This window comes from Molothrus aeneus, chromosome 3, assembly GCF_037042795.1.
Source record: "Molothrus aeneus isolate 106 chromosome 3, BPBGC_Maene_1.0, whole genome shotgun sequence".
NCBI classification, from domain to species: domain Eukaryota; kingdom Metazoa; phylum Chordata; class Aves; order Passeriformes; family Icteridae; genus Molothrus; species Molothrus aeneus.
Genome location: NC_089648.1, coordinates 45,649,554 through 45,668,452, shown reverse-complemented (window position 1 = coordinate 45,668,452; position 18,899 = coordinate 45,649,554). Strand labels below are relative to the sequence as shown.

Sequence of the window (18,899 nt, the reverse complement as noted above, 5' to 3'; positions counted from 1 at the left end):
GGCTGCTTAGACATGCAGTCATTGCCTCAAAGCACTCTACTCTCTGCATCCACCGACTGCCCTACTAACTGTAGAGCAGCAGTTCTTTGCTTTTCTGCAGACTGCAGGAGTGAGGAATCAGCATTGTGGAGGAGGAGGAGGAAGAGGAAGCGTGACTTCTGTCCTGTTCATTCCCTCTGAATTGCTGGCATGGAGAGGTTATCCAGGTAGCATTGCCCAAATGCTGGGTAGTGAAATGGAGAGAGGCCAGAGTGAAGAGGATGGACCTGGATGCAGCACTTGTACCCTGTGATGATGCCATTATTACCTGGTGATATTTAGAATCAAAACACTTTCACATTACTGTTAATCTTCATCCATTTGAGTTCATGACTTTGTTCTCTTTCTACTCTAATTAACAAATACTGACCTTCCATTGTCACAGATGCCTGCATACAAATTATTGGGATATTGTGTTTAGCCTTGTGGATGAGGCTGGGAAGGACAATCAATAGCTGTGTTGTGACTGGCAAAGCACTCTTACAATATTTAGAACATCAGGAACAATATACTGGAACATGCTTCTCCAAACAAAAATCATATTTAGTTGGCTAAAAATGTGATTAGGTTGGCATGTGTACTTACATTTCTATATCTGCTGTTTGCTTCCTGGATGTGAGTTTCATGTCTGATGAAGCTTACTCTGAATGTGATTGTGGAAAGTGATTGCTGCTTTGCAAGTTATTGTCAGCCTAAATTGTAGGGTTGGTTCCATATTTCAAGGTCCTTCCTCTTGTGTGTTTGCAAATTTTGATGCTTTAGGAGAATGAAAAATATTCCCGATAATGAGAACAGAAATGCTAATATGGCCATAGAAATAATCTCCAAACAACTCAGAAGGGAAACATGAAATCAACTGGGAAGAGCTGTGGTTGAGTCTGTGGACCTAATCACTGGCCCCCCTGGATGTCTGCTGTATGCCAGGAAGTACCTTGATTGCTGCTTTTTGCTTGGTGAGCTTTTGGTCTGAGGTGAACCGAGCTGAAGCCAGATTTCACTTCTGTTTATTCTTCCACTATCAAATAGGACACCACTGTCTGTGATGAATTTGTGCCAGACATAAGTGCATTATAATGACATAAAATGACATCTATTACAGTACTGTGTATCCAGACTGGTGAATGTAGAACAAATAGTACCATGAGGTCAAATGCACATTTGCATTGCCATCCTGTAGCACTATCAGGTGACAAGGTGCTGTATAAGAGACAGAGTGTGAAAGAACTATGAACAGTGCTTTGAGTTTGTGACTGTAAATTTCAGTTCCCTCTGACACACAAAAGCCATTTACTTAGGTTTTTAGCCACCCTACTGTGGCTTTTTCTGCCTTTAGAGAACTCATTGAAATCTCTTGTGGCTTAGACTAATAAGTTAGCTTTGCATATTTTGCAACCTGTTTTGTTCCTTACAAACTAAATTTGTTCCTATATACAAAGCCATGCTGTCTTCATCTGGAAGTTGCTCAGAACTTGTTTCCTTATTATTTTAGTCAGGAAAGAGATCAATTAAATTTAAAGAATGTTTGTCCTTGTTTGGTAACAGTGGACTCTTTCTGCTCTGTACCTATATTGTTCTTTGTTTTCTGTTTTTGTCCAATCTCCAAGTATTTTGGTTTCCTATGACTCCTTGAGTCTCTTTTCTTTGCTGAGGTGAATAGCCAGGTGCATTCTTCTTTTCTATAGCATTCAATTTTTTTCAGTATTCTTGGATTAAGTTTTAGTTTTTATTTCATTAATTTTATCCTGAAAATCTAATCAATTTGCAGAGAAAGTGGGATCAATGCTTGCTTTCTGAATTGTCTTCCTTGCTTCCTCTTGTTCATCTTAGTCCATTCTCTTACTTTATCACTGGAAGCTGCATAAGTTTCATTTGGCATACAGTGCTTGAAATAGTGAAATCTGGTTTCACTCTGCTTCCTTATTAAATAAGTAGTACTGTCCTTCCCCACTGTGGATCATTTTCCAGTCTGGATGCATTCATGCTACCTTCCTGCCTTCAATGTAATGACCTCTTTATTCATTTCCCCCTATCTCTCTCTCTTCTGTTATCCACAGGCTAAATATCTATCCATGGCTAAATATCTTTATTTCCTCACCTACAGGACAAACCTTTATCCTGTAAAAATCTCATGCTGGACAACTCATAGCCTTGCATAACATTTTAGTTCCCAGTCTAGCACAGCAAAGCTCTGCTTTCTTTACTACCAGATTATTTTCCTGCTCCTGTTTGTCTCCATTCGCCTGCAAAAAATAAAGTTTAAACCATTGCTGTATTGGGAGGAAAGTAATTCTTCCATGCTAAGCATTTTATCTGTCACATATCTTATCAGGCTTCAGTGTCTGCTTCTTGTACTTGAAGTAAAACCTAGTGACAAAGCCAAGTGCATATATCCTTGTGTTAAGCAGTTCTCTGACTGGAGAATGATATTGTGCACAGTGCCAAAATTCAGATATTATGGAAAGAGAGTACACAAAAAAGATTTCTTTTTCTACATGTCTTGCTTTTTTAATTTCATTCTGGTTTTTCCTCACTGCCTGGGTATTTCAGGCTATAATGTCAAGGCTGCTTTGTTTTCCTTGCTTGCAGAGTGGCTTGATATTATAATATAGTATAGTTTAGTAAAGATGCATCTTTTACTCACTGACTCTCAAATACTGAAAGCTGAAGCAAGTATTATGATACAGGGTTTTTGTGAGACTTTTCTTGACTGTCTAAACTATTCTGACTGACCACTTTGAAATACTGAATCTGTAGCCAGTTTAGGTATACTGTTTTTAAAAAATAAATAGCTTGTTATGATTTTAGATAATACAGCCAAGGGTTTCACACTTTTCTAAAAATAATTTGTTTTCTCAGCCAACTGTTTTGAGCTATACATCTATACTTTGTAATTTAAGGAAGTTTCCTTTAGTATTGGAGAAAATGTTTAGAAGTTGAAGGTTTGCTAATAATCTTGTAGACTCAAGTAAAACAATCTTGTGGTAAGGAGTGCATTCTGGGAACGACTTGAATTTATACTGTGGTTTGAAAAAACCCCAGCAAACCCACATCCCTATTTTGTGGTTCTGTTACTTTTTTTTTTTTAAATTTTTTGTTAAATGGGACTATTTAGCCATTATAGACACCTGCTTAATTTCTTTTTGTAATTTTTAGTCCTTTGAGTTTCTGGAGAATATGATTTAAAAAAATAAAGGTCTCCTTTCAGCCTAGATGCTGTGTAGAGTTTAAAAGAATGAAAACTCCATTTCCTGTTTGAGAATGACTATATTTATTGTGTGTACTTGGATATAAATGGATGTAGATTGGTTCAGTTTGTGATGCACAATCAGCAAATTGATTCTGGCTGATTTAAGCCTTTAGAAAAACAAAGCAACCTTGGGGGGAAAAAGCTGTTTTATTCTATTGTCTGTGGATATGAGGCAGAGAATTCATGAATGATAGAGGGAACTTCAAAATGAAAGGTGGGGGAAGGAAAGAAAAATGATGAACGAAGCTGGTTAAACTGCTGAGCTCTCTTTTTCTCCAGTGCATTCAGCTCAGTGAATTAATGAGATTAAGTCACATCAACTCTGATTGCTGGAGGGAATGAGCAAAGTGGGCAATTTCAGCAGTAGCTTGCATAGGCAAGTTTGATACTTGCAGGCTGCCTATGATGGTGTGCTGCTAACATTTGAAGCTGTTTCCTGACTTGATAGCTGCCACATTTTTTATTATTTTTCTGGTACATGTAAGCTTTTCTTGCAGTCTAAAAAGCATGTTGTAGAAAAATTATTTTTTAGTAAGATAAAACACCTGTGAGAACTGACAAAAACCTGCAGAAGTCAGCCAGTATTCTGCATTTTTTGGCATTTACCTATTTAACAGGAGTTTCTAGAAATTCTATCTCTGTGTATAGAGGATGAGATCAGATAGAATAAGGGACAACTTTTACTTTTCAAAATTTCTCAGTTGTTTCCTCATCTCCTTCTGAGCACTTTCAAGATATCTTCCCCCAAAACCATTTCAGCAGCTTGCAAGAACCGTGCCCTGCTAACTGTGACCTGTGTGAGGGTTTCTGGATTTGTTTCTTTTCTCCTTGTTTTCTTCTGCTGCATTATTCTTATTTATCAGCTCAGTTCTTTGCCACACAAATTATTCCTCCAGATAGTTCTCAGTGTTTCCAGTTAATTCTGTTAGGAGGTCTTTTGACAATTAATCTGTTCTGGTCTGTAACCATGGCATTCTCACACATGGTACTCTTTCCTCCCTCCCTTTATAGGTCTTCTGTGTCCTCCTCTCTCTGGTCCTTTCATGCCAAAGGATTCTAAATCAATGTCTTCCTAACTCATCCTTAATAAGTGGCTTATTCTATTTTGATCTGAGCAAGTGCTGTCGTATGAATCAGGCCTGTCTGAGAGATTTTCTGGAGGAATGAAGAGGAAGAGCCTGTTCCTTGGTTTATTGGAGTTTTTTTATTGGTTTAGTCACAAAAAAATACTATGGGTATTTTTTTTAACCTGAGACTGCTGTCAGATTGAATTAAGCTAATAGCTTGGGCTAAAAGCATTGTAGCTAAATTTACAAAACCACAATCCGTGCCTTTTCTTTCCTTACTTTGTATGAAGTTGCTCAGTAATTGGACTCCTATGTGAAGTATATGGCATCTGAAAATGCAGATATTAATCTATAAACTGCTCATCTTTGCTTCTGGGGAGGATGTTGTAAATACCAAGTGATAAGAGATGCTGAGAGCAACACACACTTATTTTAATTATTTTATCTGAAGAAGGGACAAAATGTCCCATTTTGTGAACTCAGGTTTTGTTCTGTACCAGTAATAATTGTTTTACACAAAATGGAAAACATCCGCAAGAGCTATTTTGGAAGTTAGGAGACCAGGATTCAGAACTGTGCTTGAATTAAGACTGTTAGTATGATGAGATCCAAATTTGAATAAAACCTCCATCTTTTTTCTTCTATTTTTTTTTCTTCCCTGCACATTTGTTCTATCTCTCCGTTCTTGATTGATTTCTCCAGCTTGTAACTTATTGTAAGATCAGGGCTTATTAATCATAGGTCTTCCAGGCAGTTTTAAAGGAATGTGGTGTGTTGTTTCATTTCTGTAACCACTCTCACTTTTTGATGAAATGATGGTGTATAGCCAGTTGTGGTAACTGTTTTAGGAGGGGAAAAATACTCCTAGTAGTGTGTCAGCCAGCTATCGTAGCCTCTCTCTCTTTGTCTGAGAAAGCCTGCCCTCTTCTGGGTGAAGTTACAACTGGATAAATTGTCAGGACTGCAGTGGAACTGCTTGAGGTTGTTCTCCTTTGACGGGAGAAGCAGTTGGCTTTCCATGGACAGCTTTAGCGGGCCACTATATTGATACAAAATTCCATGTAGCTGTGGACTTTCTGTTACAATGACAGTAAGGGATAAAATTTGTTGCATTAAGGTTTCAAATATATGTCAGTTGTACTGTGTTCTCTGTGGAGGTGTGTGTATATCTATCTATCTATCTATCTATCTATCTATCTATCTATCATCTATCTATCTATCTATCTATCTATCTATCTATCTATCTATCTATCTATCTATCACTTAAAAAAAGATTATGGAAATATGGGCTTTCCTTATTTCTAAAAATTTTGCATTCCTGTGAAATTATGTCTCTCCACAACTCTTTTTTTTCCTATCAGATCAGAATTCTTTTTGTTAAATCCAGATTTCTTTTTAGTTACCTCTTTCTTTTATGTTCTAAAAATATCTTTTTGTTGTTTTTTAGCTCCTTCCCTAGCTGACAGAACAGCTTTGATCATCAGCATCATAAATTGACAAAGGTAATTAACATTTTAATAGGGTTGTAAGGTAAGTGACAAACCAAATTCCTAGAGCATTAAAAAAATGAAGAAAGTGAAGTTTCTAAGGCAGTCCTGGGTTCAGTTCTAGAAAATATATACTGTGACCTGTAATCATCACGATGACATTTGAAGACCTACATTAAACAGATTGATTGCAATTCACTCCTGAAGGAGCAGGTGTTCCCATCTCATCAAAAGGGCCAAAAGCTCGCCTGGAATCACCAGGTACCTGCTCAGAGCCTGGCATTGGAACCCTTGTGGATTGGTAGGGTCACAAATACACGAGTTCCATTAAAGCAGGCAGCTTATCTCTGTGCTTAACCAGCTAGTGAAAAAAAATCTGGGTCTTATACTTTAAGGTAGCGCAATATTAACTCATGTCAGTGTTTGGAGTGCAGTTAGCATGTCTACATTATTTTAGTAAATTTGAATGTGGTTGTTTATAATGCTCCAAAGCTTTAAAAACTTGGTCATAGAACAAGATCATGCTGTGCTAAGAGCTTGCACAGCATGTCGTTACTCCAAGGAACATTTAGTCTAGCCATAAGACAAGATAAATTGATGGATAAAGGGGACATACTGACATAATGCTACAGCATTGGCCAGCAGGACAGACAGCAAAATTTCTGATCGTATACAGATAGATCGTTGTACACATTCTGACATAAAATTTTTACTTAAAAATGCCACGTTCATGTGATGCTACTGGAATACTTGAGTTGTACTGACAGTGAAAGCTAAACACAGAAAATGTAGTCACCACCTTGCTCAATCATGTGTACTTTATTGCCTTGTTAGATAAAGCTGCCCCTTGGCAGCCTTTCCCCATCATCTTTGTTTTATTAATGAGTAGTTTTGCCTTGCATTTTGAAAAGGCCTTTCCTCTTCTGGCAGACCGTGCTTTCTGGGGAAGCTAATGCTGGTTGTATATGAGATAAGTGATGACTTTCAGCATGGGAAAGATGTGTAAGTAATTTATGAATTAAAGCTTTTTATAGGGTGTTGAACAAACACACCCAAGTACAATAGAATGAGACTATCTGGTTACATATTTTTTAAATAAATTATTTTCTTTCTACTTGTATTTATGAAAGTAGTCCAGCCCAAGGTCTCTTTCATCACAAAATGATGGCAAAAAGCAAATTCTGTTGGGAAGTTTCTGGTCTTCTGTTTAACCCCATTAGGGTTTAGAGTTCATTTAGACAGTGGACATGCTACTTCATTTAGACAGTGGACATGCTGGTGAAAAAATTTTGTTGTGCTTCAGTGTAGCAGGTCTGTCATTGTGAGATGCATGACTGAGATGTTTTAGGTGTTCCTCTGGCACTGAGGACAAGATTAAAAACTATGGAATACACTTCCTTTTGATGTTACTGGAGAAATACCTATTAACTTCCATGGGCCCAAGTAATTGCTCTGCTTTAGAACTGCATTTATGTTATTAAAATTTGATTATTTTCAAAGAAAAAATATAAACTTTGCCTATTAGTATTTTGTATTTTATTTACTTGGAAAATAATCAGAATGGTTAAAGCAAAGTTAAAGCAAAGGTAAAATTGGAGGTAGCATAGCCAAAATCTAACTCAGTTGAGTATGCTTCTGCCCTTAGTTTTAAGGACAGTCTCAGAGAATAAAAGCTTGGAAAATGTTGCTGCCTAAATTAGTCAGCTTTGTTGGGGAGCTTTCCAAAGACACATTGCTGCTACCAAAATCTATTTGCAGAACACTTTATAGAAAGTAGGTAGTTTGAAGTCAGCTTTTGAGTAACTTAATATAGGTAGTCCAAGAATTTTAGTACAAAACACTTTCATTTTATGTGGGGTTTTTTGTCCATTACATTAACAACAAAATGAGGCAGAATGAGAAAACAAATATTGATCTCATTGGAAACTTGCTAATGTTTGATTTTTATGCTCTTTAACACAATTACTATGTTTAATGCCTGGCAGAGCAAGTGGAAAGAATATGTGTCTTACCAATATTTTAAAAGATTTTCCTCCTGTCCCTCTTTAGGGGTAAAATTATATTTGAATTATATTTTGTGCAGTTCCCATTTTTACTCTGAAAAAGAAATTTAAACTCCAGTCTGATAAAGATTTTGAGTTTATTTTGATGCCATACAACCACGAGGTCATCACTTGTGTTTTTAGCAGATCTTGGGAGGCATTTCCCTTGTCTTCTAGTGCACCTGTCAGACTTACAAAGTCAAATTGCTGAGCTCTGAACACTGCAGTGCTGCTCAATTGGGATGTCTGTGTAAAACCACACTGAGTTCTTTATTGCTCGTTCCCATTTCTCAACAGTGGACTGGGCTGAATCAGAGAATCTGTTGGAAGATTAGTATTTTGATCCTTACTTTATTAGCCTCACTGAGATGCTATTGTATGTGAAGTGAATTTTAGTGGGAAACAGGTCTTAGTTCTCTGTTTAATCTTTGGTTTAATAAATTCCTCTACCAACTACTTTCAACACTGATACTTCTTCACTTTATGCTTGTGCTGTTGAATTCTTTCCCTTCCTTCTCTTCTACCTCAAAACTCCAGAGTTCTGTCTTTTCTAACACCATTTGTTTTCACATTTCCTTTTCCTTGTGACATGATAAGTTATTCTCCTCTATCGAAGTTGAGACAGACAATGTCTGTCTGCTACAGAGCTCCTTTTCTTTGCAACCAGTGTATCTCACTGAACAGAGTTGGTGATTCTTATTGTGTCATTTCACCTTTTACAACTTCTGTCTCTGAAAAACATTCGTATTTCTGATGGAGATCATAGTTCTTTACTCCGGTGTTCATTCTTAGGACCATTATCAAACTTATGTCTTCCTTTCCTCAGCTCTCCAAAAAGTCCAGATCAGTTCTGTCCTTTTTCCTTCATTTTATTGTTGCCACTGTGATTCCCTATCATTGCCTGAGCTAATTTACCACATCCTCTGTTAAAGTATCTCAAGGCATCTGCAAAGTTTGGAGGAATAGTTAAAAGTAGTTGCATTAGATGGTAGTAACAAACTTCTTGCAGGATAGTGTTTGTTTGAGGCCCTCTGAGATGTGAGAAAGGTAGAACAAGTAAGGGTGAAGGTGACCCAGTATGCATGGAAACCTCTGCTTGAATTGCATGATTTACCAGCACACACTCCACAAGGTGCAGTGCACAGTAGAGGATTCTTTTGCAAGATCATTCTTGTAATAAGAGCTACAATTTCCAGAAAAGACACTTTTAAATCGAAATATACCAAAGTGTAACCACTTAAGTACCTTGTGTTCTTGTGGATGTTGAGTTCTGGGCATTTCAACCCCCTTGCAAGAGCGGTATTGCAAAATTGTTCTTGTCTGCATGTGATGGGGAAGTAAGACTAAGAGACTTGATCTTTTTCTTTTATCGTAGCCAATGTGAGGCCTTTACAAGTTAGGCAGTTGCCTAGGATATGGCAAAACAGTCCCGAGGGTGTCTTGAGGTGTCCTTAGGGTTTCTCCCTATCTGTCTGAAACAGGTTTACTCTGCTCTCCGTGTTCCACTGCTCAGGAAAGTCTGCAGTGCCAACAGAGCACAGGCTCTCCTTAGTTTTCACTGAAAAATATACATGATGTGTCCAGCATAAGATAGAGGAAGAGGCAGATTCCTTGTCGGTAAAGAAATATGAGGGAGGCGACCCAGTTTCCCCAACAACTCCCCTTCTCCTTCCCTATCCCATTAGCCCACATTCTCTTCCTGCCCAGCCCACCAGTGATGCCTAATCTCATTTACAGGGCTGCTGCCAGATCTGCTGGCAGCTGCAGTTTCTTGGCCGCTGCTTTCGGTGAAGGAGCCTAGCGCACCGAGGAAGAGGAGGAGAAGGAAGGAGAAGGAAGGAGGAGGAGGAGGAGGAGGAGGAAGGCTGCTGCTGTGTGGCGGAGCGGCGGCAGCGGCAGCACCTTTGACGTGCCCGTCCCCCACGTGACGGCCGCTCCATTGCGGGGAGGGAGCTGAGCTGAGCTGCCGCCGCTCCGGCAGAGCACGGGAGAGCCGCAGCCTCGGCGGCGGCGGCAGCGGCAGCAGCGCCTCCGCCCGCAGTGCGTGTGTGTGCGTGTGTGTGATGAGCGATCGCCGCGTCCCTCCGCCTGCTGCCGGCTGACACCCACAGCGCGGGGCGCGCCAGGAGCCGCAGGAGCAGCCGAGGAGCCGCGGCCAGCGCGCAGTGACCTTGGCCCAGAGGTAACCGAGCGGGCGGGCTCCGCGCCCCTCCGCGCCCCCGCCCCGCGCCTCCCGCCGCGGAGCCGCGGCCCCGCTCCCGCCGGGCCCCCGGGCGGCGCCGCCGCTGCCGCCGCTGTCGCCGCTGTCCGCGGTGCTGGAAGGAGCTGCGGGCGCCGCGCCGGGCTGCCCGCGGGCGAGCCGGTCCGGTCCGGTCCGCCCGGCCTTTGGCCGCCCGGAGCCGCGCAAACCCCGCGGGCGCTGCTGGGGCAGCGCGGGCCGGAGGGCGGACGGGGGGCAGCCAAGCCCGAAGGTGAAGGGACTCGGGGGCTGGGGAGGGCTCGGGAGGTTAGCTCTTGGAGTAGGGCTCGGCGGCTCTCCGGGCTCTCCGCATCCGCCGGTGTGGTCTGTAGATGGAGCACATTCTTACACCTGCGTGCAAAGCCGGAGCTACGGCATGATCCGAGCTCTTGCTCAGTGCAGCTCCCGTGTGACCCGGGGGAGGGCGGGGAGGAGACGGGGCTGGCAGGGAGCCGGTGTTTGGCGGTAAAGTGCCATGAAAGTAGGTGAAAGCAACCGGAACAGTGTTCTGGCTTGGTTCTTCATTTTCCCTCGTCACCTGCTCCCCTGCCCCGCCGTATGTACGAGCACAGATGGGCTGGTGAATTACAGGGAGGTTCAAAGCGTCTGGTTTGCTTTTCGTGCGTTTGACTGTTGTGAAAGTTGCTATGACCCGAGCTGCGAGCGGAGGGCACTGCTGAATCCACGTCACGGGCCGAGTCAGTCCTCACAAAACTGGCCTGGAAGGCGCAGAGCGTCCCTTGGTGAGCTCCGTGCAGGGGAGGAAGAAACGCTTTGTGAGGAGGCGTCTGTGTGATGTGGCGGTTAGCGGTGTGTCAGGGAGCTGCTCCCAGTGACAATTCATTAATGTTTAAATTAGATCAACACGTTACATCCATAATTTACCGGCAAAAGAGAGCAATGACAGTAAATGGCGAATTAGGAGCTTCGCTCCCGTGTAAATATCTGTTGGAGTGAGAACATACGCTGATTTTGATAACGTGTTGGTAGAAAGTCAGGTCCATTAATCATCAGGGAAGCAAGGAGACCTGAGGCGATGCCCTATTGAAACCACTTTTACCTTTTACAGTGCAGCATCCAAAAGCGGATCAAATTTGTGGGACATGGCACAAGGAAATAATTATGGGCAAAGCAGCAATGGGGTGGCTGATGAATCCCCAAACATGCTGGTGTACAGAAAGGTAAGCCTTTGTATTTTTCAGAAGCTGCGGAAGGTGAAGTCCTGGACTTTTTTGCCTAGCAAGTGAATCCATTATTTTTGTTTCTCTCCAATTTCTTGAATAGAGAAATTACTGTATCTGTTGAATGGTTTGAAATGGTAAAATTTGCACACGTCAACTTTGCATTTTGTTCAGAAGCAGCTGCTTTTCAATTTGAGATACTTGATGTATTTCAGTCACTTTCTGCATTGATACATATGATATGTGATGGTGGTGATGTGCCAGAGACTGGACCATGTTTTCAGCTCAAGTGTTCACTTTAAAAGTTTTATTTGTAAAATGATTTCATATGTATTAAAGCTAAATATTAACTGTACAATACAGTGTTTCTGTCTTGTGCAGAGAAGTTTGGAACCATTAATTTATTTCATATGAGGGGAAAAACTGATTAAAGATTTTACTTATCTGTGATTGCCACAAGTCAAAAACCCCCCAAAACCATACACTTTAGAATTTTTCCCTGGGAAGGCTTCTAGTGTAGTTACTCTTACAACATCAATACACTAAATTTCCAGGTATTGAAGTCTAATAGTGAGGCTTATTTAGTGATTATGCTTTAATTTAAGTGAGAGTAAATGCTTGGAGATTTTGAATTATACGTTTGTTTTTTTTTTTAAGTCTTAATTGCATCTAAGAAGAAAGAATAACAACATAAATTCCAATAATAGTGGAAAGAAAAATAATTTTGCTGTTGTAAATTGAAATAAGTAATTATACAACTGCTTGTTTATTCTTAGAACACAGTGCTTCTTAACTTGTTTGTGGTTGTTTTTACCAGGTGGAAAAAAATCAATACTTTACTTTGTTAGAGGCATTGACTTTTCCCCTTACAAGTTAACTATAATAGAAAACATCTGATACATAATCAGTTCAGTCTTTGAGGTGAACTGAAGTATAAACAGTAACTGTGGTAAGTGTTCTTTTCCCAGAAATTAAAAAATAGTCTCAAATTGAAGTCTGATGCATGCTTTTTTCTCTTCATGTTTTCAGATACATTGCTGATTTCACTTAGTTTGTTGTATCTGCTGTTTTGTGAAATTAGGCTCCTTTTTACATAAGTGAATGTGGTTATCCCTCTACGAATGCACATCTAGAAAAATACAGGATTACCTTGCCATTAACAGCACAGGTGTGTTTCAAAAGGCAATTGCATACATGAAAATATGCTGTACATATGAAAAGCAATATACCAGATCTTATATTGTTCGTTATAGGTTTTTGATCTTTCTAAACAGAATCTTTCCACATTTGCTATTTACTTCAATGCTGGCAAAAAGGTCTTTTCTCCGCTTATTTAGGACACAGAAGGACAACACAGAGAAACTGTTTTTCTCTTCCTTTGGTGAGTTTGGTAAAATTTGTGGTAAAATTTGTGACCTATGGTGTTTAGTATGACCTCATGCCAAAATTTATCATGGCCTCAGGGCAGCTTCACCTCTGAGCAGCATCCAAATTGAATGAACAGCTGAGGGAAGTGATGAGAGTCCTGGTGGTGCACAGGAGATTTGAAAATGAGGAGTGGGAATAGGACACACCACCTCAGGTGTATGCTCAGCAAATCAAGACATCAAACACCTCTTTTGTTCTCTGTGATACATCTGCAAAGGGATGATATGAATTTGTGTCCTGCAGTGCAGCAGTGGTCCTTCCCTTGTTGTCACTAAGTCACTAAGAGCACAAGTTATGCTCTGAGTATTAAACTTTGAAAAATACTGACCTTCTACAGCATTGCCTGCCCTATTTGTTTGGTTTTTGTTTTTTTTTTTTTTTGCCTATTTATTTTTGTAGCACAGTGAATTAAAGATAATTTCAGATTATGCACACTGTGTTAGAGTAGGGAGAGAAAACTGCGTAGCCCTTCCTTTGGCAGTACTCAAGAAACAGGCAGCAAAATAATAGATAGCTTTTCAAGAAGTTGTCTGCCTTTTCTTGAAATAGGATATTGGTGTAAGCAAACATGTTCTAAATTCTGGGTCTGGAACATAAAAGGAGGATAGTCAAGTGGAAATCATGTCACTTTAGAGTATATCATCTCTGAGTATAATTCTTTAATAGGAACAACTAAATCACAGGATTCCTTGTAATACATTTGAAAACACAACACTTCTCTCTCTGTCTGTCATTGTGTTGGGAATGAAAGCACTGTATGAACAAAGAACTAGATCTGACAGCTTTGTGAAGGACTCTCTTTTTTGGCCAACTGGAAACGTATGAACAGTTTTTAGAAAAAAATGTAAACATGCTACTGGCTGGGTTCAGTCAGAACTGAATTTGAAGTCTTATATTTTGAATAATGTTGTCAAAATGCACAAAGGTGGAAATGCTTTCTTCCAGTAGTTTATACATGAACAGATGGAAAAGCACACATTTTGTGATATCTGTACTGGCAAAGAATAGATGGGATATCTCTTACTTACGTTAATGGAGAGTTAAAATTTGGCTATGCTGTGAAGACTGTTATTTTGGCTATAAACCATAATTTTGTAATCTGGTAATTCTTCCAGTCTGTCTAACTTCCAGACACAATCTGAACTAAATATGTTCCTAACTACATGGAGTTATAGCCCTGTATTGCCTAAATCCTGATTCTGTCAGGAGCATTGTATAAAAAAATTTATACAGAATCAAGTCTTAGTGTTTTCAAATTTGGTTTTTAAGGCTTAATTGTCTCAAACTCTTGACAAAAAAGGCTGGTTTTCTATTTTTTAAAATGCATTTTTTTGATTAGTTGCTTATTTGAAGAATTGAACAATTGATAATCAATTTGCAATCTCAAGTAATTTAGAGTGTAGATAGTATCTTATCCTCATAGTAGCTTTTATTCCTAGCTGAACAGTGGTTTCATTACATTTTGCTTTCAAAAGAGAATTTAAAAAAATCAGCATAGGATAATTCAATATGCAATACACACATAACTAAGAATAACTTGCTTGAATCTGGAAAAGACAGCAGCACAGATAAATAGTTCCCTATATAATTTTTACTCTGCCTTTTAAGATGCTTGTGTCAGTGTTTTTAGGCCTTGGGGAATAATTTTTATTTTAATAGGATGTCAGCTGCATTATTCTTTTTGTCTATCAGCCTAATTATAAAGTAATGACATGTGACACATCATTGGCACTGACATACCTTAGAAAAAGTCCTGAACTTTTCTGCTGGTAGCCTGAGGCAAATATGAAAAATGTAAAACCCCTCCTTTCATTTCTTCTCTGACAGAGTCCATTCTAGTCAGCAATTAAAAGAGATAAGAGACTGAAATCCCTAGTATTTTAACACCACAAATTGCTCATGCAGAAATCTCATATTTTGGCAACACTGACTTGCTGCTGCAAGCTAGGTCTTAGGGAAGAAACTTCAGATGTAGTAGTGTAGTAGAAGGCCCATACTGTGGAGTTTTTCTAAGTTTCAGAGCCTGACCAGCCTTTTCTTTTTTTTAAATAGTTTTAAATCTCTGTGCACAATTAAAAGAATAAGAATTTCCTGTTAGGAACTTCTGTTTTAGACCTACTACTGGTCTTGCTAAACCTTTCTTTATCTTTCTGGTCTGTGCTTTGCTTACTTTTTCAGTCAAACATATGCTGCAACTATTAGGAGTCCTGATTTGCAAGTTTAATGGTTATTGTATTGCTGCCTGAACTAATTTCATTCGAGAGCTGATAGCTTTATTTTGTAGCAATAAGATTATCCTTGTTTGAAAGGTAATATTCTTGTGGCTGAGATTTTGGCTCTCTACCTTCCTCACTGCCCCAAGTATTAAAATAGCTTTTGCCAAGTCTGATTAAAATCACTGACAGTGGGGCTTTTATAATCTAATAAAGATAATGAGGTGTTTGTTCTGTTTCTGTGACAGTGGTGGAAGGTCATATATGTAAGTACTCATGTATAACAAGGGCTGACTTTGTAATCTCAAACTCCTTAGTTTATCATGATCTGATATTCTCCATAGAAACCATGCCTCCAAAGCCTGATACTTTCCAATGTTGGTGCAAAGGGGCAATAGCTGCAGGAGCAACACCTGAGGAAACAGTGACACCATCTTTTAATAACCATTCTCCATCTCTGCTTCCACCAGCGATGACTTCCAGTGTAGACTGCAGATAGTGCTGTGTTCTCATGTGGCCTTTGTTAACTGCTCCCTGAAAAGATTGTTGGAAAAAAATGATATCATGGATAACTGTGTTCCTTAGAGCCTGCAAGACTAAGGAAGGACATTTTAGGTGGATTTTTCTGGTGCTGTCACTCACTTTGAGAAGAGAAGAATCACTCTGGTACTACATGTTTCTGAATATGCCATGACATTCTATGAGGGCATCTTGTTTGTTACTACTTTGGAAAATTCAGGGTGCTCTAAGGTATTTAGAGATAAATTGTGTGGGGTGGTTTTTTTTTTTTGTGTGTGTGTGTGTGTGTGGTTTTTCCTAGTGTGTTTATACAATTTTTTTTAAAAATATTATATTACACTCTAGATTATGCTGTTTCTTCTTCTGAGAAGAAGAGTGGCACTGATGTGAGTCTGGTTGATGGTCTTGGTGTTATTCCAACACTCATCATTTTAGAATTGGTGGGGAAGGAGCTACATTTGTGAATCTTGGGAATTCCTGCTGTAGTAAGAAAAGAATTTATGTTCCTACCCAATAAGTCATGAGGAAGTTGTAGTCCTGGATTAGCTGGTTGATAGTGAAGTAAGATTTTGCACAGGGAAATTTAGGGAACAGGAACTTAATAGAGATGGACAGAATAGATGCTAGATGCTGTGGAGTGCATTTTGTTTTCCTATATGCTCTCACCCTAATGTTTTGTATCTATCCTCTGTGCAGATTCACTTGGCTGTTTTCTCTCCTGGAATGGTTATAGTTAGTGCTAGGTGTAGCATGTATCTAAATTTTGTCATCATTTGTGATAAAAGCAGTATAAAGGATTTGATTGTCTTCACAACTGTATAGAATGACTGAAAATCCCAAGGAAACTCGATTAAAAAATGTGTCTGAGTCTGCAGGTGGCTAGATCAGTGAGAGGGGCACTTGTCCTGTTTTGGTGATTCCCGCTGGTATTTTCCATCCTTTCTGTTCTCCTCTTCCTTCCACTAGGTGTAGAAATATGTCAAGTGATACTGCAGTGAGAGGTTTACTGCTGCTTACTGTTCTGAGCTTGATGTGCTCACATCACTGGCATTACTGTCAAATGCAAAAACCCCACAGCATTCTGTGCCACCATGGTAATTCCTTTCTCCATCCCACATATGCCGTCTGAAAAATGTATGTGCCTGTTTTGATTGTGCATTGTCATTTTCAGTTTCTCTGCTTCTTTCCTTTGAAGCAGTCTACATTTGTAGCTATGGAAACAATGATGCTATTGAGAGTGACGTGCAATATCGAGGCAGAAATTGTTTGTTTTGGAGTTTTGTTTTCTTTCAGTTCAGGCTTAAAACATTCTTTGTGGACTGCAGGAATTTTATAGTAACTATATCATATCATAATATTTGACAGGTCCCCACCAAAGCTGATAAGAACTATACTGGTAAATACAATAAAATACTTCCATATACATACAACTTTTTAAAATACGCTACTGCTTTAAAACTTTTCTGTCAGGGCTGTGGAAGGATAAGCAGGGCAGATATATAGTAATATAGAATGTGAGCAATAGCTGGTTTTCAGCTATGACTCTAAAAAACAAAGCTTTTGTGAAAGACATACATAGAATTATTCTCTGTGTTGCAGATGGGTAAACTGGGATGCAATAGTGACATGCCAGAGCAGAGCAAAAGCTAAAAATCCTTTTATTTTTGGTAAAAAAAGGAGCAAACTATTTTCTACAGAAGAGGGAGCATAGAGCTAAGACTGCAAAATACTACCTGGAACTACCTGGAATGGCATCCATTACTCTTGCCTTTTTTCCCCTGCCTCTTTTTTTTTTTTTTTCTTTATGGAAACAGATTTCAGTAGTAGGGCAAGAAAAATCTGAATTTTAATAGTGTTAATATGAACCTTACCAAAATGCATAAGGGAAGAAAACTTTGAGGCTGGGCTTAGTACTAGTAGAGATGGACCACTTCAGAAAAATACCTTCAGTTGAAATTTTGAGATGATGATGCATTGAAGAAAAAGTGCAATTTCCCCTGGTGAAGAGATCAGCTGAGAATTTTGATTTTTGGTGAAAGATTGCCACCAGCTACAACTAAAAACTGAAGATAAAAAAGGTTGAGCTAGTTTTAAAAATACGTGTTGGTTATAAGAGTAACTGGAATAGATACAGTGGGAATGAGGCTGGCTGGGAAGCCATGGGGGACATTGGAGCAGAACAGTCTGAGAAGCAGAGTTGGGAACTGCAGTTTCATTTGGCACCTGAGAACAGCCTCAGTTAGTGCAGGAGAGCAGCCTGGCCAAGAAATAGAGCTGTAGGAATAGGCATAGGAGCATCTCATAAATTCATTGCAACTGCCAGGGGAAGCTTTTACTAGATAACTTATGGAATTCTTAACTGACAGGAATGTGACTGTGGCATTTGGACAATTTAGCCTCCAAAAATCTGGGGCTGGTTTTGTGCTTGTGTGCGTATTTATCTGTGTTTGAAAGCTTCCTTTTTCAGATGCTGCTATGGATCTTTCTCAGTTTGTAATGCTCAGCGTGTCTTTGAGAAGACAGTTTTATGGGCTTAGTTTCAGAGAAACTGCCTTGTCTGTGAAGGTGGTCAGGGCATCACAAAGCTGGGTGACATCAGTCTTGCTTACTCTTACTGTTATTGCCTTCTTACTGTTATTCCCTCAAATATACTTCTGGCTAAAAGTTTTTTGCTGATGATTAGAAACTGGAAAGATGACATTGTAATGTATATTTTATCCATATTTTTCCAATGAAGAGGCCTATTTTTCAAGATTTTTATAGTTTCACTATTTTTACTCAATTGAGTGCATCTCTATAGCTGTTAAATGAAACTGAAGTCTATTAGATCCATGGTGTCATTCAAACAAGAAATCCTTTTGGGGAAGGCTCTAAGAATTTATCATGTAGTATTCATATCAAACATGTGCTGGTTTGAATCTGAAAAACCTCAGTCAAGAGCCAAATAAGCACCAAGAACCATCTGGATGGAAATTTATCCATTGCAGTGAAATGATCATTCTCCTGGCATTCATGTACTGTTTTTACCGAAACTCAGTAAAGTGGGAATTTTGAAGCTGTATTAGCTCTTCTGCGTCACTTCTGCTGGAGTTGTGTGTTTGCTTTCTTGCTCTGACCTGTGCTGAATCCTGTTTACTAATGGAGTGTGAAGTTCTAGGGAGATTGTGCCACAGAGAAAGAGGTAGCAAGCACAGAGGATCTCTTCACAATGCAGTTTGGATGTACAAGGATTATCTAGCTGAAAGTGAAAACTGCTCCCTGTAACATCAAAGGAATTTTTTGTCTCTTCCACTTATTCTTGGTGATGAAGATGGTTGTATAATGCGAATGTACATGTGTGTATATGCATATCCTCCCAGCCATGCAGAGTCCTGCTGCCCTAAGACCTATTGATTATTGATTCATTATTCAATAGAGATGACCAAATGGTTGTACTA

The 18,899-nt window shown here is 39.5% G+C and overlaps 1 protein-coding gene across 11 annotated transcripts in view; it reads left to right on the top strand.

Moving 5' to 3' along the window:
- The window catches only part of RGS7 (regulator of G protein signaling 7), a 258,271-nt gene that overhangs the window by 17,071 nt on the left and 222,301 nt on the right, over positions 1-18,899 (top strand). For 4 of the 11 annotated variants that reach the window (XM_066546806.1, XM_066546805.1, XM_066546807.1 and 1 more), the window contains exons 1-2: positions 9,713-10,064; positions 11,191-11,302. In XM_066546806.1, the coding sequence (XP_066402903.1) occupies positions 11,225-11,302 (78 nt within the window). In that variant the 5' untranslated portion in view covers positions 9,713-10,064; positions 11,191-11,224. Of the gene's footprint in view, positions 1-9,712; positions 10,065-11,190; positions 11,303-18,899 lie in introns of those variants that run through there. The other 7 variants (XM_066546810.1, XM_066546809.1, XM_066546811.1 and 4 more) reach the window with 4 other exon arrangements.